At 37.7% G+C, this 26937-nt stretch overlaps 1 protein-coding gene across 4 annotated transcripts in view; it reads left to right on the top strand.

The window, feature by feature from the left end:
• Positions 1-15147: 15147 nt before the first annotated feature.
• C1GALT1 (core 1 synthase, glycoprotein-N-acetylgalactosamine 3-beta-galactosyltransferase 1) overlaps positions 15148-26937 on the top strand; it is a 68530-nt gene continuing 56740 nt past the window's right edge. For 3 of the 4 annotated variants that reach the window (XM_053553643.1, XM_053553646.1, XM_053553648.1), the window contains exon 1: positions 15148-16739. In XM_053553643.1, the coding sequence (XP_053409618.1) occupies positions 16733-16739 (7 nt within the window). In that variant the 5' untranslated portion in view covers positions 15148-16732. Of the gene's footprint in view, positions 16740-16770; positions 17309-26937 lie in introns of those variants that run through there. The other variant, XM_053553645.1, reaches the window with a different exon arrangement.

Here is a 26937-nt window from a genome sequence, read left to right as displayed (position 1 = left end):
ATTAAGAAATGAGTATAATTGTGATGGATGTGTTACTTAGTTCAATGTAAGCATTTCACATTGTATATCAAAGCAGTACCCTGAACCCCATAAATGCATCAATGTACAAAGTTATGATTTAATAAAAAATAAAAATAAGTAAATTATACCCTAGTCTTATACAAAGATTTATTATCTCAAAAACTCTTTTTATTTTTTCCCAGCTATTTAAAAATATAAGAGCCATTTTTAACCAGTGGGCCATACAAAACAGGTGGTAGCCTAGAGTTGGCCAACCTCTGGTTTGGAGTAAAGATCATAGTATTATCAAAAGTAATTCATACCATATTTAGAGTGTGTGTGACTCCCCAATATTATTGTAAGACACTCTTTTGGGCGTGACTACATTAAAAACTGGTCAGATATTTTGTAGTGGCACTCACCACTTTAGGGGCCCTTGAAGAGATACGAATAGTGGTAATAGCTAACATTTACAAAGAGATCAATATATGACAAGCTCTGTAAAGTAGTTTTTATGCAATATTTCATTATGTCCCACAACAATCGTATGAGGTAGGTACTATTAGTATTATTATTCTCATATTTCTGATGAGAAAACGTTTACAGGAAATGAAAGACTTAGAAAAGTGAAATCAATTTCTCAAATAACTCAGTTGCTGGTGGAGAGCTGAGTATTGAATCCAAGGAATCTAGCTCCAGAACCTTACTGCTCTTGATAAAATTTTAAGATAATTTTATAATATATCTAAGACTAATCCATTTACACCACTTCAAGAACTAGATATGCATACACATTAATATTCAAACTAAATCACTCTGGCCCCTACCTCTCTACCACAAAAACAAGAAAATTTTTGTTTCCTCCCTAAGGGCTTTAGGATTAGAAAGCCCTCTGACATAAGAAACCCTGGGAATCTGCTGTATCAGCAGAAGCCCTTCCATCTATCATTTTATATGTTTTTGTGCCACATATGGTATTGCCATGGTCCAACAAAGCCAGAGTTGCTGGCCGCAGTAATGCTTAAGAGACTTGGGGACAGGAGACATGATGTAGTAGAGAGGGGACCAAGAGTTAGCTTCAGAACTTTCCTGTCCATTACTGTGGACAATATGAGAGCAGTGCCCAGGCCTACAAGCATTTCAAACCTGAAAAATGGTTTGATACCTGAAAAAGAAACAATTTATTGGGCTCACAATGCAAGAAAAGAAAATTGAAATGAACAAATGTTGAGTCAAATGTCTATCAAGATAACATTTAAGTCAAGTGGCCAACTGGCAACTAAACCTTCATTTGGTTATATGTAAAGGATATTTTCTGTAAGAAATGAAGCCTTTTAATATGTTTAGTATGATGTGAGGTTAAGCCAACAAAGATAGGGGATCTGAATGGTGCTTTCCTAACCCACTGGCTTGATTGGAAGGCTTTTCTGCTGCCACCACCCAATTCTGACATCTCCATAACAGGGTCTGGCCTATAAGGCCAGATTTACTTCTCGTTTACTTACTCATAGCAACTTTTCCCTATGAACACATTTATTCTCTCTCTCTTTCTCTCCCACTTCTTCTCCACCCAAAGGAAAGCTCCATCTGATGACACTGCCTCTGGTTTTTAGGAAGTATCTGAGAGCTGTAATTAATCAGCTTGGCAAGTTTTAAAAATGTATGTCAACCACATATAAAGGGAGAACATAAATTAAAAACGCATGAAAGTTCAACTATTTACAAATGACATTGAATGAATTAAAATCACAAAATACTCTCTAGCCACCAAAACTACAAAATAAGAAAAAAGTCATGAAACGCTCAGGAAAATAAAGTATAAGGTAACATGAAAACTTACATTTTTATTGATATAAAATTCACTCTAAAGATTTTTGTTTGACTTAGTTATATATTTACTGGAAATTAAAGGTGATTACGAAATATTTAGTGAAAAATTTACCATCTCAAAAGTTTAATATCATCCAGTATAGGTGGATACCAAGCCTCAGATGTTTCCCGGGAGCTTTACCATCATCTTTTGTTTTCCTGTTTCCATTTGCACACTGGCTTCTGTCCACATAATGGGCCACTGTCAGCCACAGGCAACGTCCTTAAAAAAAATCTCTGATCCAAAAAGAGAGAACTTTCTTTTTCAGGGTCCACAAATCAAATTCTACAAAGGGACTCTGGTCTTGCCTGGATCAACGGCCTTTGCACAGGACCAGTCCCTGTGGAAAAAAGATGGGGCTTCTGATCTTGGCCAGGCCTGGGATAGATCAGATGCATTATCAATGATAACTCTCGTCAGAATCACAATGGATTAGTGGGGGGCCTTATGCTAAATGGAGAGGGATGTGGAACAAACTGAAATAGGCGTTCACTAGAGAAAGCAAGAGTGAAAAACAAGAAGTGGTTGAAAAAGCTTAGCATTACAGTAATTTTATTTTGGTAGTTAATATAGTAGAAAGCCAAATAGGAATCCAAGTTTTCTGTTTTATTTTGTTATTGAAGAATAATGAACCAGAGCTGCTTTATACTTCCATAGCTCATTGGATTTAAAGGAGTTGAGACATTTATATAGCTCACTTGCATTTTTAAAGGTTCTAAAAGGCTGTAAGAGTTACGCACCAGCAAGGGTCATTGTTGTAGAATATCCCTGAGGTCTGTTATGTGTACTGCTATTCACCAGAAAAGGGAAAATGATGGATTTTTTTCAATAACTGTTATATATCTAATTAAGTGCTGCAAATTTTACTAAAAGTGACTTTGGTAGGAAAAAAAAGACTGCAGAACAATATGACTGTATGATTCTCTTTGTTTTAAACATATGAGTAGGTATCTGTTCAAAGACTAAAAAAAGTCTAAAAAGATGAAGACGAAAAGGTGTTTATAGCTGATATTTTCTCTGGAATTATAAGTGAAGTTTTTTTCTGATTTTTCTATAATAAACATGAATTATACGTTTTAAATATTAATGGAAAAATGGACTATTCCTCAAGAAACATTTTACTATAAGATCCAGGGAGCAGGATTTGTTTATTTGGGGGCAAAATGAGTAATGATACTTAAGGGTCACACTTTGTCAGTGAGCAAGTTTTTAAAGAGATCCTCACTAAGCATCAGAAAACTGTGGATCTATTTTTTGGCTCAGCCATGGACCATCTCTGTGTATCTTGAACAACTTACTCTGAGACACAGTTTACTTAACCTAAAAAATAAGAGTATAAGATGTATTTAACCTACATTTTTTTTTTCCCCAGAACTAGCATTATCTGACAATCACTTCCCTAACTCTGTTGTAACCAGTAACATGGACAGACCTTTCCTTTTCTTTCTCAGGTATTAACTAATTAACTAAGTAGTTAATTAATTCCTTCATGCATGTATCCATACATATATACCTTACCAATAACTAACATTTATTGGTTATCTATGTGTCTGAAACTTAGCCAAAGCACTTTCTATGATTTTTTTGGTTGAAGCTTGTTTTCTAGGTAGTTATCTCAAGGAATAGCATTTCATCAGTTCTTGCAAGCTCATGACTGCTTTTTCTGTAGCTTTTATACTTAACAGTTCAAGTGTGCACGAAATCATTGTTTGTATTTTCTTTCCTTTAGTATATTAAATGTTGCTCCATATTTTAGAAATGATTTTATAAATACGATTTTATAAACACGTATTTATACGATTTTATAAATACGTATTTATACAATTTTATTTTTCCTTTATGAGTGACTTAGTCTTTATGCCTACATGTCTTAAGAGATTTCTATTTTCCTGTTTTATGGAAATATGTCTTGTATATTGACCATTCTGGCTTCCCTTTTCCAAGGTTAATGGTGTGCTTTTTCAGTATAGGTGCTCACTTCTTTTTAATTTCAAGAAAATTACAGATTTCTATATTTGCTTTGTTCCATTCTTTTCATTTTCCTTTCAACATAAAGTATGCTGATATTGAATCTTCTTTTCCTGTCTTCTATGTCCATCAATTTTCTCTTGAATTCTTTTATTTCTTTCTTTCTGTTTTCTTTTCCCCCTTTGTAAACTATTTCCCTAGTTTTATTGTTGAAAATAGTGAGCTAGGTTGTTTCAGAACAATTTGGAGGTATTGAAAAGCCACTCAGGTAGTGATGATTTTGGGGACTAGGATGGAGAAGAAAAAATGTGCTATTGCTTTAGCCTCGAAGCATTTGCCCATCTGAGAACATGGGCTGAAAAGATGGAAATTTGAGCAAAACTTTTTTTTTTTTTTTAAACAGTCTCTCTCTTTGTCACCCTTGGTAGGGTGCCATGGTGTCATTAGCTCACAGCAACCTCAAACTCCTGGTCTTAAGCGATTCTCTTGCCTCAGCCTCCCAAGTAGCTGGAACTACAGGTACCCACCGCAATGTATGGCTATTTTTAGAGATGAGGTCTTGCTCTTTCTCAGGTTGGTCTTAAACCTGTGAGCTCAGGCAATCCACCCGCCTCAACGTTCCAGAGTGCTGGCATTACAGGTATGAGCCACCATGCCCAGCCTAAAATTTTGATAGATTCAAGAAGTAAGGAGAAGATTGGAGTTCTTAGTTATAAAGGGAGAAGTCCCTGGGCTTTCAACTGGGACCAAAAAAGACCACACTTTATGAATAAGGATAAACTGGAACTGGACCAGTCCTCAGAGTACAGTGACTCAACCCCAGTTCTGAATCCTATCAGTCCCTGATTGATGTTCACCCACCTTATTTCTGAATTGTCTGTTTCTAATATATGCTGTTTTTATCATTTATGTTGTTTTCTTAATTTATTTTCCTAATTAAACTATAATTTAGTTTTCTTTTTCTATTCTATGTATTCCAGTATACTTTATTATCCATTGTTTCATCACCTAGTTCATTTTTTGTAATAGTATACTTGCTTGTGTTCAACCATATTTTCTTTGCTTATGGATAGGCCAAATCGTATGGGTATTCTGTGCTTTTAAGAAGTGGTTCCTTGTAGGGGAATTGGGATATGCAATGGCAGTCTTTATAGTTTCATTGTTTAAGGCTCCCTCCTCTATAACTGTCACAGAATAGAGAGATCAAGTAGATAAAGAGACCCACGTAGTAAGTGCAGCTAGCCTCCTGGTATGGTCACATCCACGTTCAGAGATCTTCCTCTCCTGGAATCCTACCTCATCTCCCAGTATTTGATCCTTTTCTCTCCTTCACTCTCAGAGGTCCTATCCTGCTTAATTTGAATTCTTTTCACAGTAGTATTTTTCTCGGGAAAGAAGTTTTATGGATAATTTTAAGTTCTTTCAGTATGTAAGCCACCCCAGTACTTTCTGATCTCTCATGGTCCTTTAGCATACAGCTAAGATCTTTTTATTTTACTCATAAATTAGAGCCTAGAGCATTCTCCTTTTTCATGGTTATTCTTAAAATACCCTGTTTCCCCAAAAAATAAGACAGTGTCTTATTTTGCTCCCAAAGATGCGCTAGGTCTTATTTTCAGGGGACGTCTTATCTTTCCTGTAAGTAGGTCTTATTTTCAGAGGATGTCTTATTTTCGGGGAAACAGGGTACTTACTTGCTAAGAATTTCACCCAAGGTGAGACCCTCCCTTTTTGAGTGTCTGTTGGCAATTTCCATATGTGGTATTCTTAGAGCCTTCAGAACTCTTGCTTTCTCCCTCCACTGCCTCTGCACAGTTGCTAAACCTGGGATATCCTGTATGGGTCTTTGTTGTCTGTGGTTTGGGTGGGGCAAAACTCATTGGTGTTCTGAGACTCATGGGGATGTTTTTTCAGTTGGTTTTCTAAAGGGTGTGGTGAGTAGAACTTTTCTTTTGCTGTTCTAGTTGTTCAGTTTGTTCTTAGGGAAGGATTTGGGGACATTCAAAAACTCCATAATGACTTTATCATGACTTGAAGACAAGATGGGCTTATGTTAAAATCATGAACCTATCAATCAAGGCAACACAATCACTGATTCTGCATCATTCTGTTGTCTTGACTGGCTTCTAGGATTCTACTTACTTCCAATTTTGTTCAACTTAGTTTTAGGTTTAGTTCAACTTTAGGTTTATTGTTCCACATAGTTAAGTGTGTATGAGATTCCCTAATGATATTCTTTTGAAGTATAGTCAGCCTCTATCTCAGAGTTGCCCACATTCTGATCTTGCTTTTGCTTTCTTCACCAACCCATTTCAAATTTCATTTTCTTCATCAGCAGGCTTCAGTGAAAGTATGTGCATGTACATTCTGAACAATTTCTTCCATCAATAACATTCTTTTTCCTTTAAAATCAGACTGCATTTGAGAACTGTTGTAATACTAAAATTGCTATATTTTCTTCCTAGACATGTTTCAAAATGTTCTTTATATTTCAGGAGTTTCAGTAAAAATGCTTCCTTTCATGTTCAGAAGACTTGTTAATCAAAATTAGTTTCCTCAAGTCATACTATTGCATGAACTTCTCAGTACATTCCTTTCAAATGAAAATTGGTATATTCAAGCTTATTACCCTCACACTGCTAGAGCTGACATAATTCTCTGATGAATAACACAAAATTACTACATTTCTCTGAAATTTTGTAGAGTCTTCTATACTCTTTAAAACCTGTTAGAATGTCCTTCTCTTTTTGCTAAAGAAATGATATGGAAAGTGGGGCACAGGCAGGAAGAGTATTCTCTAGTTCCCAGTGATCATTGAAGGGCTCGCCACCTGAACTGTTCAGTTTAATTCCATCAACATTCCAGTATTCCATGATACCTTTTATGTGCTAAGTTGTGTTGAATAGAAAAGATAAATAAGAAATCATCAGCCAGGCACAGTGGCTCATGCCTGTAATCCCAGCACTTGGGAGGCTAAGGTAGGTGGATTGCCTGAGCTCACAGGTTCAAGACCAGCCTGAGCCAGAGCAAGACCTCATCTCCAAAAAATAGCTGGGTGTTTTGGTAGGTGACTGTAGTCCCAGCTGCTCAGAAAGCTGAGGCAAGAGAATCACCTGAGCCCAAGAGTTTGAGGTTGCTGTGAGCTGTGATGCCTCTGCACTCTACCGAAGGTGATAAAGTAAAACTCTGTCTCAAAAAAAAAAAAAAAAATCTTCCAAGGGGGCATGGAGTTAGATGTACTTTGGAATTCTGATCCTACTATTCACTAGCAGGTGGCCTGAGTTGGCTATTTGATCTCTCCGAATTTTCACTTCCCTATCTGAGTATAATAATTTTTTACAACAGCCATATCATTTTCAAATAAAATGCATATACATGTATACACATATGTAATAGGTGGTCGATAATGTTTTATCTTCAGATAATATTATGACCTACTTTTAATTTAGTAACATCGCTTCCCTTTTTTCCTCTCCAGACACACAAATGGCAGTTGTATGGCCTATTGATTTTTCTTAAGAAAATGAATTAACATTTATTCCATTTTAAGAATGTCTTAAGGCATTCTTCCCATCTCAAATTGTGTGACATTGTGAAATGTATTGAGACAATCAGCAAGGTTCTTGGTATGAAATCATAAACTCCCAAGAGTGTCAGGGAATTTTTAAATCTTATGAAATTGTATACAAATATGGCATGTTTTTATCTTATGCCTTTTTAGAGGGAGACAATTCATGGCTGTCACCAGATTTTTAATGGGACCAAAAGATGGAAAAAAAAGGTCAAGAATCATGAAAGTGTAATAAAGTCACATCTGGAACTCAACAGATTGTATATTTTTGGAGGCCAGAAATGTCATATGTAATTTTCTTTTTACAATGCTTGGCACAGAGCCAGAAAAAGTCAATGACTTAATTTTTATTTGTTGATAATAGTACTACTGACATTCTTTTCTCTACTAAGAAGGACAGGTATAAAAACTAGAATTGAAAAGTAAAAAGGAGGGCATTGGAAGGAGGCAGGTCAAACACTGAGAGCAGTAAAAGACCAGGAGCAAAGAAAAAGGAGTAGAAGACACAACAACAACAAAAAAAAAAGAGAGAGAGAGAAAGAGGAGGAGGAGGAGGAAAGAAATAGAAATGCAAAGCAGAAGAGACAGAAAGGAAAAGTGTATCTGCCTGCGGGCGTTTGCTCCCTCCCCTGCTGTACCCCCTCTGTAATAATCTCTTCAAGGGAAAGGCTCTCTAGAGGCCTAATAGAAATGCAAGTTTTACAGACTGAATGAAGGTATATGAAAATCGAATTTTAGCTTAATTTGACTGTAATGCCTTTGGCAAGTCACTGTCTTCCCCCCCCTAATCTGCAACATTATAGTTACAAGTTTTCCTCTGAGCACTGTTTTCATTTCATCCTATAAATATATGTGTTTTTGTTTTCACTAGTCCTAAATATTTTCTTATTTTCCTTATATTTAATAATTTCTTCTTTGATCAGTACTGTGATGTTTAATTTCTATAAATGTGTGCATTTTCTAATTTTCCCGCTACTTTTATTTGTAGCTTCATTCCACTTGGTCAAAAAGGATATTTAGTATGGTTTTTACCTTTTAAAATTTATTGAGACTTGTTTTGTGGTCTAACATATGATCTACATTGGAGAACAGAATATGCCCTTTAGAAGAATGTATATTCTGCTATAGTTGGGTAGAATATTCTGTTTTAAGTTAGGTTTAGTTGGTTTATTGTGTTATTCCATTTGTTTATTTCCTCACTTACCTTCTGTTTAGATAATGGAACCATGTCAAAAGTAGTATATTAAAGTCTACAGTTATTATGATAGAACATTTGCTTCAAATAGTTTGGGTCTCTATTATTTGGTGCATGTATGTTTATAATTGTAAACATTTTTTGATGAATTAATCCTTTTATCAATATATAATGTCCTTTTTTCTCATTATAATAGTTTTTGACTTAAGGCCTTTTTTTACTGTAAGCCTAAAATGGTGTCTTTTCCTCTTGTTATAAGTGCACTAGGTTTATCAGATTGAGCCCTACCTTGAAGACCTAATTTTGCCTTCATTATCTCCATAAAACCCCAAGAGGACAGGGTTGAGGGGACTTACAGATAGCTGAATGCATGGAAGATCCTGGAAGGTAGTACAGCTGCAGAAGGCATGAAAACTCCATGCCCCTTCTCCTATTCCTCACTCTACATAACTCTTCCATTTGCCTAGTTATCTATATGCTTTAAAATATCCTTTATGATAAACCAGTAAACATAAGTATTTCCCTGAGTTCTGAGAATCATCCTAGAAAATTAATCAAATCCAAGGAGGAAGTAGTGAGAACCCCAATTTATAACCAATCAGTTGGAAGTATAAATGATGTTGTTAGAGTCTTGCTCTATCAGTGTAACCAGTGTAGAGTGCCATGGCTTCAGTCTAACTCACAGCAAACTTAAACTCCTTGCCTCGAGTGATCTTCCTTCCTCAGCCTCCTGAGTAGCTGGGACCACAGGAGCATGCCACCATGCCTGGCTAATTTTTCTATTTTTAATAGAGATAGGATCTCACTTTCCTCAGCCTAGTCTCAAAGTCCTGAGCTGGAGCAATCCTCCTGCCTTGGCCTCCCAAAGTGCTAGGATTACAGGCATGAGCCACAACTTATTACTTGTGATTGGTAACTTAAGTGATGTCAGACAATAGGATCTATATGATCTAATACTACCTCCAGGTAGATAGTATCAGAATTGAATTAGAGGATGCCCAGCTGGTGTGTGCTGAAGAATCTGCTGCCGAGTTGGTAGGAAATAGGGAGAAATCCCCATACACATTTTGGTGAACAGAAGGGAAACATTCTGTGTGGCTTGCTGAGTAAGAGAATAGGAGAAACGACACATTTGGTTTTCTATATATCTTCCAATGCCATCCAATCAGCTATGCCCAGATGGAGAGAAAGGTCCCCTTATACTAACTGTAGCTATAGGGACCCAACCTATAGACGGGAATTGGAGAAAAGGGATAAGGAAGGGTGTGCTTCTCAGTGGAAGATGGACAGAAAACTGAAAAAAGAATCTACCACAGTCCAGATTTATAAATACAACATAAAATAAAGAAAAATAGTCACATTATACAGCTAAAACCTGTTAGTTCTCTACAATAACAGAGGCAGCATATACATTTATGAATAATTTACTCCTTTGGGGTTTCAAACTAAAAAAAGCTTCAAGTATTCCATTTACAACAAGTACTTTCAACTTTTGTTGAGAAAGAGGATAAAACAATTAGGAAATATTCTGATTCTCATTCCAGGGAACCAGAGGAGCATAGAGTTACCCCAGAGATCCTAACCTCATAAATTGAGAATATTTCTCTAGATGACGTAAGTTCCTCAGTACCGACATGGCAGCCTCTGCTTTCAAGCTAACGTGTTGTGAGTCATGCTGAATCCTCCTCCCTTGAGGCTAAAAGTATTTCCAGGACTTTCTTTTTGTCTTTATCTCCTTCTCTGCTTCATTCTCTATCTTTGCCCCATTCCTGTGTCAGTCAACTCAGAAAACAACACCAGCCTTTCCAGTTGTTTCAAAATCTCAGTATAGTTTGTAAAGATTACGCTGTATGGAATAAAACTGTTTGGAAAATGCCTCCAAGCATCAGTTTCTACAGGGCAGAACTGACAGGTATTTTCAATAAGAGATGAGAAACTCTGCCGAAAAAGTACACGCTTGCCAGAAGAATTCCCTCATCTTAGTTTCCTGGTGTCTATTTTTCATTTACTTCCTAATTTTATATTAGAAATGGGGCATATGAGGCTCTGTCCTTCCCCCCCCCCCATTCAGGGATCTTCTATAACCACAAATAATCTGATGGGTAGTTAAGCCAGTAGTTATGACTAATTTGGGGTCACTGGTGAATAGCAGAATGCAAGAACAACAATATAACAGAACCAGAGAGCCTGAGTAATTCATCCAATACATAATTAGGACTTGAATTTTGTACAATGGTGGTATCTTACTCATTCTAATGTTACCTCTCAGGTTACCCATGCCACTAAATTGTGCATTGCCAAGAATAATATAATCTCTACCTCTAACATTGCATTATATAAAGCCTTTTCCTGTGTGCCCCACATTCTGATCTTTGAAAAAGAAAGACATATATTCACCACATATTTTTGCCATTGGGCACAATTTTGCTCTAGGATGAATTCGTAGGCCAAATTATTGGTTAGTTATACATTTATTACTAAGTATGCTTAAATACTACTCTAAAATGGGTAGATGTATCCAACCACAATTATGAATTAATTCATGAAAAGAAAAAGGAGCTAGTCATAATTACGTACTCTTTTTAAAGTGCAATAAATTTTCAGCAGGCTAATATAAAGTGAGATCTGACATACAATAAACAACCATTCTGCCACACTCTCAAACCAAAGTGCTTGCTATGAATGATGCTACTATATTACAAAGGTACGCAGTAAAATCAGTAAATAAGTTGCCACTTATTGAAAAAAGGATCTTCATAGTGTTCACACCTAAAACACTTAATTGCTTAAAAATAAAATAACGCATACTTAATCAGTCTAATTTAACATTAACATTGAAAGAATGTTAATCTTTTATAATTATACTGTCCATATAAAATCTCATTCCTTGCCTTTTGAGGCAGACTGGAATTATTGTCCACAATTAATGGACAGGGAAATTGAGAGTTAGAAGGGTGAGGTGACTTACCATAGGTCATCCATCTAATCAGTGAAAAATTAGGAACAGAATTCAAGTATCGAGGTTTTTTTTTTTTTTTAATTGAGACAGAGTCTCACTTTGTCACCCTTGGTAGAGTGCCATGACATCATAGCTCATAGCAACCTCAAACTCTTGGGCTCAAACCATTCTCTAGTCTCAGCCTCCCAAATAGCTGGGACTACAGGACCTGCCACAAAGCCTGGCTATTTGTTGTTGTTGTTGTTTGCTTGCTTAGCAGACCCAGGCTGGGTTCAAACCCACCAGCCCTGGTGCATGTGGCTGGCTGCCTAAGCACTAAGCTATGGACATTGAGCCCTTTTTTTTTTTTTTTTTTTGAGACAGAGCCTCAAGCTGTCACCCAGGGTAGAGTGCCTTGGCGTCACAGTTCACAGCAACTTCCAACTCTTGGGCTCAAGTGATCTCTTGCCTCAGTTTCTCTATTTTTTCGTAGAGATGGTGTCTTGCTTTTGCTCAGGCTGGTCTCAAATGCTTGAGCTCAAACCATCCACCCATCTTGGCTTCCCAGAGGGCTAGGATTATAGGAGTGAGCTACCACACCCAGCCAAATATCAAGGATTCTGTTACCCTGTTTACTGCATGTTAGTTCCATGACTATCAATGGTCAAATTTCAGTGAGATTCACCGCTGATCTCTAAATAATATTTTTAAGAATAAAATATGAGCTACTGAAAAAAAAAAAAAAACCCTTATACAATACAGGTGTAAAGGATCAAAGATAGTACCAGCATTGTATGGTACCTATTGAAACAAAGAAGTTATACTCTACTTCATTCAATTATTTATTCATTTAAACAAAAATTGAACACCTGCATATGTGGCAGGCATTGTATCTATTGCTCTATTATATCCAGCTATATTAGTTATTGATGGTTGCATAAAAAATTACCCCCAAATGTAGTGGATTAAAACAATAAGCATTTAAACATTAATTACTTCACAGTTTCTGTGGGCTTGGAATTGGAGAGCAGCATAGCTGAGTGTTGCTGGCTCAAGATCTCTGTTGAGGTTATAGTAAAGATGTTGGCCAGGGACACATGGCAGTCATCTGCCATGAAGGCTCCATTTGGGCTGGAGAATCTGCTCCCAAGCTTCACTTGCATGGCTATTGTTAGGAGGCCTCGTTTCTCAGTGGTTATTGGCTGGTAGCCTTAATTATCATGTGGGCCTCTCTATAAGTTGCCTGGGTGGCATAATTTTGATGCAACAGCTATTGTCCCCCTGCAAGTAATCCCAGAGAGAGATTAACAAGAAAGCTGGTACTTAATTCTCCCCTCAGAAGCCACACTACATCATTTCTGCCATGTTCTCTTTATGAGAACAAGTAACAATACAGCCCCAAGTCAAGGTGAGAGGAATTAAACTTTATCCTTTGAAGGAAGAAGTATCAAAGAATTTCTGGACATATGTTTAAATTGCTATTGAGTGAATATAATTTGCCAAATTTTACCTAATTATTATAAAATGGCTTGTTAATCTATTTGTAATATATGAGCATTTCAAAGGAAACTAAGTCTATTAGGGAAGAGAATGTTTTGCTGTTGTTGCTTTTTTGTTTACATTTCTGTCCCCATTGTCATCTCACCCCATTAAAAAATTCTATATGTAGTGCTGAATAAATAAAGACTTGACCTACCTTGTTATATTTACTAGGAATTGCATTCAATGCTTATGACAGAAATTTGTTTTTCCTCAGGTAACAACAAGTTCAGAAGTAGGCAGTCCAGATCTAGTAAGCTGGCCCTCCAAAATAATCATGAAATTCAAGCACCGCTGGCTTCCTACACTATTAAAAGTGTATATGTGAGTTTTGTTATTATGGTTGAAATATACCTGTCCTAAGTCTAGCATGATGTCCTTGTTCTAAGTTTTTAAAAAAATGGGTGTAAGTCCATGGCTAAAGAAATATTTCTTCCATAAAGCTTTCCTTGAGCCCCTCCTAAAGAATTCTACTTTCTTTTTTTTTTTTTTTGAAACAGAGTCTTACTATGTTACCCTGGGTAGAATGCTGTGGCATCATAGCTCACAGCAACCTCAAACTCTTGGGCTTAAGTGATTTCCTTGCCTCAGCTTCCCAAGTAGCAGGGACTGCAGATGCCCACCACTACAACACCTAGCTATTTTTTTGTTGTAGTTGTCATTGTTTAGCAGGACTGGGCTGGGTTTGATCCCGCTAGCCGCGGTGTATGTGGCCGACACCCTAACCACTGAGCTACAGGCTCCTAGCCGAGAAATCTGCTTTTATTTCATTGACAGGTCACATTACCTGCCATAATTTATATGAGAATGTGGAAAGGTAAATACTTTTTTTTTTTTTTTTGAGAGATAAATACTTTTAACTGGATATGTTATCACCCTGAAAAAAATCAGCCTTCTTCTAGCAAGGAAGAAAGAATATTGGTTTAAACAACTAACATCTTCCTTCCTGATCTAAGGAGCTTTGACACATATTATTAAACAATAGACACCAGATGACAGTACTCTCCAAGGTTTATATGTTGCTAATGGGAGAATCTGGTCAATTTTGAGTCTAAAGGGGCTCAGAAAACAGTACCCCAAAATGAAGGGTATTTATGCTCAGAAGTGTAAGTTCTTCTCTGACCTTCCTGTCCTCCTACCTCTCAGTCCCATTTTTCCCTGAGACTAGCCATAGAAACTAGAATCCCTCTTCCCCAAGGTAGGTCATAAGAATCAGAACTCTTCATCCTGAAACACAGCCATGAAACCTAAAATTCTATGTAAAAAGTGTCCATAAAGAATTGACCTACCTTGTGAGCTATAAGTTTTATGATTCCCCCTATTCCAGAAAAGGCCATGCCCCTATGAGGAATGCATCCTTAGAAAGGAAAGAAATGTTAATCAAAAATGTCAATCAATAGCCTATTGGCTAGAATAATTATGGTACATCCACCTAATAAAAACTATGCAACTTAAAACATGTTATTTATGACATATTGTTCAGTGAGAAAAGAACTGCGCATGTAATAAGATCCAATTTATGTAATAAAGTATTGTCTGTGTTTTTTAGATACCTGGGAATGTAACATGAATTTTAAAAATGGCTACTGTATGGGATTTGGGCAAAATGTAACTATTTTCTTTGCATTTTAGTCTGAGTATTTTAAAATTCATTTGAATAAACATGTATTCTTTTCATAAAAACGTAAGTTATTAATAGCCTCCCCAGCTACTCAGGAGGCGGAAGCTGGACGATTGCTGGAACCTAGGTGTTCCAGGCTATAGTGCATTATAAATGCACCTACGAATAAACATCTCAGTCTAATCTGGGTGAAATAATATAATAGCAAGACCCCATCTCCAAATAAATAAATTAATTAAAACCACCAAAAAGGGAAAGGGGCTGATTTGGTCCAGTGTTGTTTCTATCAACATAGCTTCTTGCCAGTAATTTTCCTAGATATGGCTGTGGTTGAATGTACTTCAGAAGTTTCTTATCCTTGTTCAACGGAAAAATGTTGTTCCTTTATTCATTAGAACTTTCAATAAACTTATAATGAGATAAAGGAATTCTATATTTTATTTTGTACCGAGAATACTGTGACTTCAGGAAGGGTCTCCTTTGACTGTTTTACAATGGGTGGAAGGATATTGTGGAAAGCTGTGGAAGGTAGATGAGGCTAGGCAATAATTGTAAGGAGTTGGGGAAAAGATGATGAAGGTAAGGATGTATGGGAGGAAGTCTGGATGCATGACAGGGAAAGAGCACTAACCTAGATATTCTAGCATGGGCCTATCAGTCAGTTTCTCTTTCTGGCTTCAATTTTCTAATCTGCAAAATGAAATGTTTGGATCAGAATCACTAGAAGTGCTTTAAGATTTAAAATTCTTTTAGTTCTATTGATATGTCCTGCAAAACGTGAGCTGAACCTCAACAAATTAAAAGAAAAACAATAACATAGGTTGTTTTACTCTTTGTCTCAGACATGCTGTTAAGTATCTTGTCAAGGTTACATAGCTAGTAGGTGGAAAGATTCCAGCTCAGGCGTTAGGATTTCAGAGCCCATACTCTTTAACAGCTATAGTAGAGTACCAAAGAACTGCCTGAGTAGAATATTTAAAGGGCTGCTTTTCCATCCTGGAACTTGGCCTTAAAGATGATGGCTAATGCCACTAGGGTCTAGACCTGACTATGGTCAAGTTGCCTCGACAGGTAGCTCCTTTTCTCTGTTCTAAAGAGAGATTCTTCATTTATAGCCCTTTTTCTAACAAAAAAGAACCTGAGTTTTGCAGAGCCCTTAAGAAGCTTTCCCACCAGATCTGAAACACTGACAGAACCAAAGACCCCACATGCCTACAAGAGGCTTTCTGGTGTCACCATCTGGGTTCTCAACCCTTTCTGGTTCACACATGTTACCGAGCACCCGTTTGCATATTTAATTAACATCTTGCCATATTTTCTTTCATTCAGGTCAGTGAGATACTGAGGAAAGAGAGAAAAAAAAAAGAATGGGTTAAAAGCAAGCTACAGATCAAGAGACTCCTGCAGGGTTAGAGCATGTCCTTCAGGCAAAAGTCTCTCGACACCCCCTGTCTGACACTTTAGTGCTTCTCTCTTTTCATCCCTTCGAGGTCCGGAAGTAAGGCCACTACCCTACCGTAAGACTAGGTAAGTAGAGAAGAACGAAGACAGGGCCGCAAGGGGGCTGCGGCTAAACCTTTGGCTCCTACAAGCCCGGACTTCCTAGACCCCTTCGCAGAAGGGCGGAGCGTACGCTCAGCGGCCAATCCCCGCGTCCGCACGTCGCCGTAGCTCCGCCTCGTCGTGGTCCCTCCGTTCCGCCCTTACCCGAAGGGGGTGGTGCGGCGGCGGCGACGTCAGTGCTAGGAGACCCCAGGGTGGCGGCTGCGCCGTAGGCGTGCCGCGGCCTGGACGCGCTGCGGGGAGGGGCGGAGCCGGCGGGCGGGAGCGCGCGCAGGGCCCGCCTTGGCCGCCGCCGCCGCCGCCGCCGCCGCCGCCGCCGCTGGGGTATGGTCTGGGCGGCAGCGGGCGGCCTCGGCTAGGCTAGCGGCTGCAAGCCACTTCTGCGGCTGCCCAGAGGAGCAAAGGTCGCCAGTCCCGTGTCGTCCCCCTCTCCGCCCCCCAGGAGGGGCGAGAGGGCGCCGCGGCTGATGTCAGGTACGGCCGGCAGAGGCGCTCTCGGGCTGCGGGTCCAAGGTCTCGGCTCCGCTCTCCCTCCCGAGTCTCGGGGGTTGTGGGGGGTGGAACCAAACCCCAGGCGGGGCTGAACAGGTGTCTCGGAGTCGGAGCGGGCACGAGGGGCGTCCGTGCTCCCGAGGAAGGAGCGGGGCACTTCCTGCTGCTGGCGCTTCAGCAGGCTGCTATAGGGACCGGCTGCCCACCGGGCAGCTATTTGCCGGCATGTAGCCTCCTCTTCGTCGCGGGTCCTTCCGTTTCGCCCTTTCGCACCCCTGTAGTCCTACTCGAGCGCTGCCTGGCGTCCGGAGGCAGTGGTGAGACGCGCGCTGCGCCGGGGCGTCCGGGCCGGATCACTTAGCGGTCCTGCCTCGCCAGGCTGCCCGCCCCGCCCCCGGCCCCTCCCGCCGCTCGGCCGACCTGTGAGTCCCGCAGGACTCGGCGCTCAGGTGTACGGCAAGTTCCACCAGAGCCTCTGGGCTGCCGCGCCACCTGAGTGCCGGGCGAGCGGGCGCCTTCCAGAAGAGCCTGGAGCTGGCTTGGATCATCAGGTTTGTAGCCGATTTATTTCTGTAAGTTTCCCTGCCACTGGCAGACTGAACAAGCCAAGTGTGTGTTGGGGCGCTTGCTACTAGAGGGAGAAAAGGAATTTTTTTTTTTTTTTGCTTCTACACTCTCCCTTCCCCTAACAAAGTGTGATTGGATTAGAAGGTGCTGACAAATTCTACATATTGCTTTGAATTTGGGCAAACTGTATACTCTTAAAAGATAAGCATAGTTTGGGGATGGGGATTTATTCTTTCCTAGTCCGTACCCTCCCAGTCACCCTTATTTAAAACGAACATTATATGATCAGTACCACAAAGAAAAAAATTTTTAAAGAAAAACAAAAATCCACTAGATGTGAAGTCGCCTAGATGTCTAATATAGATATCTAAAAGTTATTGTAGATAGGGCGAAGTTTCCTGAGATAGAAAACTTATGCTAACTTCATTTATAAAGTTAGAATATTAATGTGTTAGAGTGAGTAATTAGGCCAATGTGTAAGAGATAAAAATATGTTAATTTTCTATAAATTGGGCATAAAACATAGATAGCTCTTCCTGGATGCCGGGAAAAAGTGTTGTGCATAATTTCAAGTTGTTTAATTCTGATGTAAATTTAGCAAGTGGGAATCTGAATTTTTAGAAGGTATTTAAATAACAGCTTTCCCCTTCCTTGTCAGATAAATGTCAAATGAGCCTTGGGGACATGATACTGTGTGTTCTAAGTATTGTCTGTAGTAAACTGTATTTTACACCAGCCTTAGTATATATTGATGTACAGTTTAAGTGGATTTAAAATTTTAAGTTACCAAACAGTTAACTCTTTTCACCATATGTTAAGTAAAACAGTGCTTTAAGTAAGGAAAGTATGACTCATTTAAAATTCTTCATAGGAAAAGGGAATGGTTTTCCAGTATTAGTAAAGAACTATTGAACGTCTTTCTTAAATTTGCCTGGAATTTATGTTTTTTCTGTATCTTTTTACTTGAGATTCAGCATTTTAAAAAAATTTGTGGTTACTACCCATTTAAAGTTTTTAACTTTTTTTTTTTAAAAAAAACAATTACACTAATCTACATTTCTGAGTAAATTCAATATCCAGAAATTCTTAGAATTTTGTCAAAAATTTATTTAGGAGGATGTATAATGAATTAATGTTTACCTAATCATAGAACTACAAAATTGTGTCCCTAGGAGTGTGCTTTCTACTATTTTTATATTGGTTTATGCTAAAATAAAAGTCGCATTATACAGCTTAACTTTATAAACCATGGTAATTGTTTTTATGTGGTAAAATCATTAATTGGATTTTGTGATAGTGGAAGTGTAATAATTCTTAAATAGAAAATGGACAGCTTAATGCTGAAATTCAATTCTGATAGGCAGTAGAAGTGTATATTGTGAGGAAGAATGCATGAATACATTCTTGAAAACATGAATGTTTTCTCATAGCTAAATCAATAGTAGCTGTTAATAAATTTAAAATTTTTTGCCAGTATAAGTTAAAATATCTCTTCATTTGATTTACCTTTCTTTAATTATAAGTGAAATTTGATTATTTTTGACCATTTTTTTCTGCGAATCTTTTATTTTCTTCATCGTTTTTTATATTAGGGTTTTTTTTCTTTATTTGTGATACTTTTGGTATTTTTTTTTTGCTGTACATTCTTTTTTAAAATGTAAGAAACATACTTTTGAACCAGCAACATCACTGCCAGAAATTTAGCCAGTGAATAAACTCATAGTTTTACTGTAGTCATAGCTTCTGAGTTTCTGTCTCAACTGATGATAGAAAAAAATGCAAAATTTTTCTAGTTTTGTTTTAATTCCATTTTTAAAAAATATTAAAATATTAGAAGCATTTGGAATTGTTATTAGCAGAAAGGTAGGGATCCACTTGGTTGCTTATTATGTTTCCCAAAAGATAAATTAGTTCCGTATCATTTCAGGAATAAGCCATCTATTCCTTGATTTGAAATGTGTGTATTGTGTATTAAATTTCTACATGAACTTTTGTTTTACATAGACAATTTTGATCTGATAAAGCATGTCTGATGAAGACCATCAGGGAAACATCTGTAGGCTGACACAGGGTAACTAACTTGTTGCTGTGAGGGAGATTTGCACAGCAGAGAAACTGTCACCATTTCACTGAAGAAAGAACCAAGATTACCATAGTATTTAGGGGAACAGTCCAGATTAGCCAAAAATTATTTATTTATTTTAATTAAACTTTTCATTTCAAGATCATTGTGTAGTCACATGCGATAGTAAGAAATAGTAGAGAGATCCTATGTTCCTTTACCCAATTTCCCCCAATGGTAACATCTTACAAAACTGCAGGGTAGTATTGCAACCCAGATACGATATTTATATGGTTATGAAATAAGGAGTTTCCATCACCACAGGGATCTCTCCTGTTGCCCTTTATATCTGTATTCACACCCCTTCCCCATCCAGGAGACCCTGACCCTTGGCAACTACTAATCTATTCTTTTCTCCATAGTTTTGTCAAGGATGTTACGTATATCAATGGTCCCTAAACTTTTTGGCACCAGGGACTGATTTCATGGAAGACAATTAATTTTCCTATGGAATGGAGAGGAGGTGGGATGATTCAGCTGCACTACATTTATTGGGCACTTTATTTCTATTCTTACATAATTTTTATAATGAAATAATTATTCAACTCACTATAATGCAGAATTATTGGCAGCCCTAAGCTTGTTTTCCTTCAACCATATGTTCCCATCTTGGGGTTTTGGGAGACAGTGATACCAAAAAGGTGTGTGCTTAAGTCTAGCCTACTCCATAATCTCGGTTGCTGTGGCTGCAGAAAACCGTGCTTCACAAAGATAGGATATTGGAAATGGACACAGGGTTTTCAGTGCTTTTGTGGCAATCTCAAGATATCCCGCCTGACTTTAATCCAAAATGTATGGATATTTGAAGTTGTCTTAAGACTACTTTTAAGGCCATTGTCATTTACATTGTCAGGCGGTTGACTCTTCTAGCAGGGACAAAGTTGATTTACCTGGCTTATTCTCAAAGGGGTCACAGATCCACTCCTTCCCACTTCTTTGGTTGTTGGGAAGTAACGTTCAAACTCTTGAAAGCTGAGATACGTGATCATGCATCATCTGGGAGAAAGAAGGCCTTCATTCTCAAAATCTCTGCTAATATTTGAAACATGTCACATGAACATGTTTCAAAAGTTCACTCATTCCATTTTAGGTTTGAATGCAGCGACTTAATCTGCTGACTTCAACGCAGTTATTTTCCCCTAAAGTGATAGATTGAGTTCATTGAGCAGGTTGAATATGTCACATGAGTAAGCAAGTTTTGCAACCCATTCTGTGTTACTGAAATGTGCTGCCGGTGGTGCCTCTTTTTCCAAAAGAAATCTCTAAAACAGCTCTCATAACTCAAAAATTTTGGCCAGTGATGTACTTGTGGAAAGCCATCTCACTTCTGTGTGTAAGAGAAGACGTGTGTGCTCTGAGTCGATCTCTTCAGAGAGCTGGGCAAATGGACTTGAGTTAAGGGCATGTACTTTATGTGATTACTAATTTTAATCACATCCTGCAAAACATTGTTTAGTTCAGGTGACATGTTTTTCTCTAGCCAGCATTTCTTATAGATGACACAATGCATTGACTCACATTCAGAAGCGACCTCCTTCACCGGAGTTGTGACAACCAGAAAGCTGACCTGTCATGGCAGCCACTCTATCCATACATATAACCATCACAAAATAACCAGTTCAGTTTTTCTGATGTGTATTCATTCAAAGACTTGAATAGTTCTGCAGCTGTGGTGTTGATTGGCAGCAAGAACAAAAGTGCACAAAAACAAGCCTTGTTGCTTGTTGTCAGCATCGGTAGACTTGTCAACCTGGATAGCATACCAGGGTGGCTCATTCATCTTCTCTAACAGTCGTGCCTTAATACGCTCTTCTGTTTCATCAGTTTATCTAGTTATGGTGCTAGCTGAAAGAGGAACATGTGCCACCTTTTGAATGGCAGCCTCCCCAATAAGTTCCCTGTAGACATCCTTAGCAGCAGACAGGATCAAGACTTTACCATTAGTTAAGGGCTTAGTTTTAGCAACATGGTTAGCCTGTAAGGGAGATGCTCTTTGTGCAGACACATTTGTTCACATTTAATGAAAGATGGCCTTCAATTATTGCTTCTGTTTGTCATGTTTATGTGTATTTTTTTTTATTACTTTTGAAAAATTCCAAAGGCTTGTCTTCTAATGCAGAGGGCTTGGTCTCCATGTATCCAAGAAGTTCTAAAGGTGTCATGGCTTCATGGATAAGCTGGTTGCCACATACTAAATTCAAAGTGGGCTTGGAGAATTGCAGATCACCTGTTGCAATGAATTTGTAATTTAATTAGGATTCTTGCTATTTTTTTTTTTTAATGCAGCTTTCACATTGTTGGCAGTCCTTGAGTCTTCTGCTGCCTCATCGTTGACTGGGTCTTCCCTCCCACCCCCTTTCAAGGAAGCTCTCCAACAGTGTTTGCTTTGTCTCATTTTTGCTAGAGTTAGCTTGTGGGCTTACCAAAACTGTGACTGAGATAAGTGTCCAGTGCAAGAAAGAGGCATGGATACAAGTGGTTAATAAAATAATGGGCAGGCCACACACAGATTGAAATAAGTGTCAGGTTCTGACTTAAAGTCTGAATAGTACAACCAGATGCAACTGTACTATTGAAATACATCAACTCACATGCCACTGTAACGCCTGCCACCAGATACAGCTTAATTGTCACTTACCACTCACTGATAGGGTTTTTATATGAGTCTGCAAGCAATTATTGAGTTACTCTGGTCCCTGTACAGTCAGACCTCTCTGATAATGATAATCTGAATTTGCAGCAACTCCCCAGCATCCGTGTCACTGCTTCAGCTCCACCTCAGATCATCAGGCATTAGATTCTCATAAGGAGCACCTGACTAGATGCTTCACATGTGCAGTTTACAGTAGGGTCTGCACTGCTGTAAGAATCCAATACTGCCCCTGATCTGACAGGAGGTGGAGCTTAGGCAGTGATGTGAACAATAGGAGCAGCTGTCAATACAGATGAAGCTTGTTCATTTGATGGCCACTCCCCTTCTGTTTTGTGCCTGGTTGCTAACAGGCCATGGACCCCAGGGGTTGCGGACAACAGATGTATATAGTACGTGACTTTTTAGGATTGGCATTTTTCATTAAAAACAATTCCCCAGAAAGTCATCTAACTTGTTGCTAGCTTCATTGGCTCCTTTCTTTTTATTGCTTAGTAATATTTCAGGGTATAAATGTTCTACTATTAGCTATTCACCTGTTGAAGGACATCTGGGCTATTTCCAGTTTGGGGCCATTACAAATAAAGCTGCTACAAATACTTGTGTACAGGTTTTTATGTGAATCTAAATTATCATTTCTCTGGATTAAATGCCAGGGAGTACATTGCTGGGTTATATGGTAATTGCATGCTTAGTTTTTAAAGAAATTGCCAAAAGGTTTTTCAGAGTTGCTGTACCATTTTTCATTCTTAACAGCAACATACGAGTGATCATGTTTCCCTGTATCCTCATCAGCCTTTTGGTGTTTTCACTGCTTTTTGAATCTATGCAAATTTATGGCATACATGAGAAACTTCATTATGCGTATGTAATGCATAGTGATCAAGTCAGGGGTATTAGAATGTCCTTCAGCTGAGTTCAATATGTTTTTGTTAAGGACAGTCATCTTTATCAAACCTGGAATTTATTCCTTTTACTTACCATATGTTTGTACCCTTGTACCCACTTCTCTTTATTGTTCCCTCACTCCACTCACCTTTGACTGTTTCTTTGTCTGTTTCACTACTCTTTACCATGTGTTCATGTTTTTTAGCTGCTACATATACATGGGAACGTGTTACATTTATCCATTTGTGCCTGGCTAATTTCACATATGATAATGACCTCTAGTTCCATCCATGTTGCTGCAAATGGCATGATTTTAATCTTTTTAAATTTATGAATGGTGTTCCATTGTGCATATATACAACATTTTCTTTATCCTTTCATTTCTTGATGGACACTTAGATTGAATCTGTATCTTGGTTATTGTGAACAATGCTTTAATATCCCTTTGATATATTGATGTCTATTCATTTGGGTAGATAAGCAATGTGGGATTGTTGGATGGAATGGTAATTCTGTTTTTAGTTCTCTGAGAAATCATCATCATGCTTTCCATAATGGTGTACTAGTCTGTGTTCCCACCAAGAATGTGTAAGGATTCCCTTTTCTCTGCCTCCTTTCCAAATATGCTATTTATCTTTTTCTTAGTAGCCATGATGATAAGATGATATCTCATTGTGATTTTTATTTGTGTTTCTCTGATCATTAGAGATACTGAGCATTTTGTCATAAACCTGTTGGCTGTTTGTATGTTTTTGTTGCCTGTGCTTTTGAGGTCTTAGAAATTCTTTTCTTGGAACACTGTTCAGGAGAGTCTTCCCTCTAATTTCTTCTAGTTATTTTTATAGCTTTGGGTCTCAGATTTAAGTCTTTAATCTATTTTGGTTGATTTTTGCTTATGGTGAGAGATAGGGGTCTAATTTCATTCTTCTGCATGATGCTATCCAATTTTCCCATACCATTTATTGAAAAGACTGTTCTTTCCCCAGTATCAGTTTTTGTCTTTGTCTGGTTTTGGTGGTTGGTTGGTTGGTTTTGAGGCATTCTGACTCTGATGCCCTGGGTAGAGTGCCATGCTATCATAGCTCACAGCAACATCAAACTCTTGAGCTCAGGCAATCTTCTTGCCTCAGCCTCCTGAGTACTTGTGACTATAGGCATCCACCACAACGTCCAGCTAATTTTTCTGTTTTTAGTAGAGATGGGGTCTCACTCTTGCTCAGGCTGATCTCAAACTCTGGAGCTCAGGCAGTTCACTCTCCTTGGCCCTCCAGAGTGCTAAGATTACTGGTGTGAGCCACCAGCCACTGCACCTCCAATGTAAATCCTTGTTGGCTTTCTTGAAGATGAATTGGCTGCAAATTTGTGGGTTTATTGCTGGGTTCTGCATTCTCTTTTGATACGTCTATACCAATACCATGCATGCTCTTTGGGACACTAGGCCTTATAATATATTATGAAATCAGGTAATATAATACTTAAAGATTTGTTCTTTGCTCAAGATTGCATTGGCTATTTAGGTTTGGTTTATTTAGTTAGTTTCTTTGGATTTTAGGATTTTCTTTTAATTCTGTAAAGAATGCCATAGGTATTTTAATAATGATAGCATGGAATCTGTACATTACTTTGGGCAATATGTTTATTTTAGTGATATTAATTCTTCTGATCCATGAGTATGGAATGTTTTTCTGTGTCATCTTCAATTTTTTTTAAAGTGTTTTGTAGTTTTCCATATAGAAATATTTTATCTCCTTGGTTAATTTGTTCTTGGGTATTTTCTTTTATTTTCTATCTTTTGAAAATGAGATTGCCTTTTTGATTTCTCTCTTAGCCTACATCATTATTGGTGTATAGAAGGGCTACTGAGTTTTGCATGTTAATTATCTTGTGGCACATTTGAACCTATAGTTAAACTTCCATGGTACACTTAAATTATGTTGATCAAAAAAAAAAAAAAGAATTAAAAAAATGCTTACTGTGCTTTGAACTTCATGAAAATAATTTAATTAATGATCTTTAAAAATTTTCGCAGCACACCTACGACCCTCTCATGCCACACTGCTCACTGTCTTAGAGGAAAGGCTTTCCAAGTTTTCCTCATTCAGTATGGTGTTAGCTGTGAGTTTATCACATATGGCTTTTATTATTTTGAGGTATGTTTTTTTCTCTGGATTATGGAGTGATTTTATCATGAAGGGACAGTGGGTTTTATCAGATGCTTTTCCTGCATATATTGAGAATCATCAGATGGTTTTTGTCATTCATTTTGTTGATATGCTATATCATGTTCGTTGATTTGCTGTGTCAAACCATCCTGCATCCCTGGTATAAATCCCATTTGATCATGAGGTGTTATCCTTTTGATGTTCCGTTGGATTTGCTTTGCTGGTGTTTTGTTGAGGATTTTGTGTTGATGTTTATCAGAGTAGTTTTCTTTTTTTGGTGTATCCTTGTCTGGTTTTGATATAAAGGTGACTCTGGCCTCATAAAATGACTTAGGGAGAATTCCCTTCTCTAAGGATTGATGTTCTTCTTAGCACAGTTGGTAGAATTTAGCTCTGAATTCATCCAGTCCTGGGTTTTCCATTGTTCTTGTTGGGGGACTTTTTCTATTTCTTCCTTATTTAGTTTTTGTAGCTTGTATTTTCCAGTAATTTATCCAGTTTCTCTAGGTTTTCTCATTTGACAGCATATGTACAGGGTGGACATAAAATTCATGTGCAATTTTACCATGTTAAACTATTTTAAATTGCACACGAACTTTATGTCCGCCCTATATATAGTTCGTGATAGTCTCTAAAGACTTTTTTTTTATTTCTGTGATGTTAGCTATTATAAATGTCTCTTTTTTCATTTCTGATTTTGTTAATTTGGATCTTCCTTCTTATTCTAGCTAGCAGTTTATTAATTTGGTTTATTACTTTTTGGCTATTTCTTTATAGTCTCTATTTCACTTAGTTCTGCTGTAGTCTTTGTTACCTCTTCTGATAATTTTAGGTTTGTTTTCTAGTTCTTTGAGAAGCATTGTTAGATTGTTAATATTTCTACCTTTTTATATAGGCATTTATTGCTATAAATTTCCTTCTTAGCACTGCTTTCACTATATTCCACAGATTTTCACTATATTTCACTATATTCCATATATTTTATGTTTCCATTTTCATTTGTTTCAAGAAATATTTTTATTTTCATCTTAATTTCTTTGTTGACCCAATCTTCATTCTGGTGTGTATTAATTTTTATGTATTTATATGGTTTCCAGAGTTGCTCTTGGTGTTAATTTTTCACTTTTATTCCATGGTGGTCTGAGAGGATATTTGGTATGATTTCAGTATTTTTGAAAAAATTTGTAAAGATTTGTTTTCTGGCCTAACATGGTCTATTCTGGAGTGTGTTCATGTGCTGATGAAAATAATGTATACTCTGTTGTTGTCCGATAGGATATTCTGTATATGTCTGTTAGGTCCATTTTTTTCTGATACCCAGTTAAATCTAATATTTCTTTGTTAATTTTTTTTGGGGGGAGTGGATGATCTGTCTAATGCTAAGAGTGGGGTATGAAGTTCCCCTATTAATATATTGCAGTCTGTCTTTGTTTAAATCTAGTAATATTTGCTTTATAAATCTGAGTACTCAGAGGATGGCTGGAGAAAGGGTGATTGGTGGGACCACACCTACCGTGCATCTTACAAGGGTACATGTGAAATTTACTAAATGTAGAATATAAATGTCTTAACACAATAAGAAAATACTGTGAAGGCTATGTTAACCAGTTAGATGAAAATATTTCAAATTGTATATAAAACCATCACATTGTACCCCACGATTGCATTAATGTACACAGCTATGATTTAATAATAAAAAAAAGAAAAGAAAAAAATCTGAGTACTCCAGTGTTGGGCACTTTTATATAATGAATATATAGTTCTTGATAGATCCATCCTTTTGTCTTTAGA

The sequence above is a fragment of the Nycticebus coucang genome, chromosome 11, assembly GCF_027406575.1.
Source record: "Nycticebus coucang isolate mNycCou1 chromosome 11, mNycCou1.pri, whole genome shotgun sequence".
Classification (NCBI taxonomy): Eukaryota; Metazoa; Chordata; class Mammalia; order Primates; family Lorisidae; genus Nycticebus; species Nycticebus coucang.
Note: the sequence above shows the minus strand (reverse complement) of the source record. Positions and strands in the feature narration are given on the sequence as shown.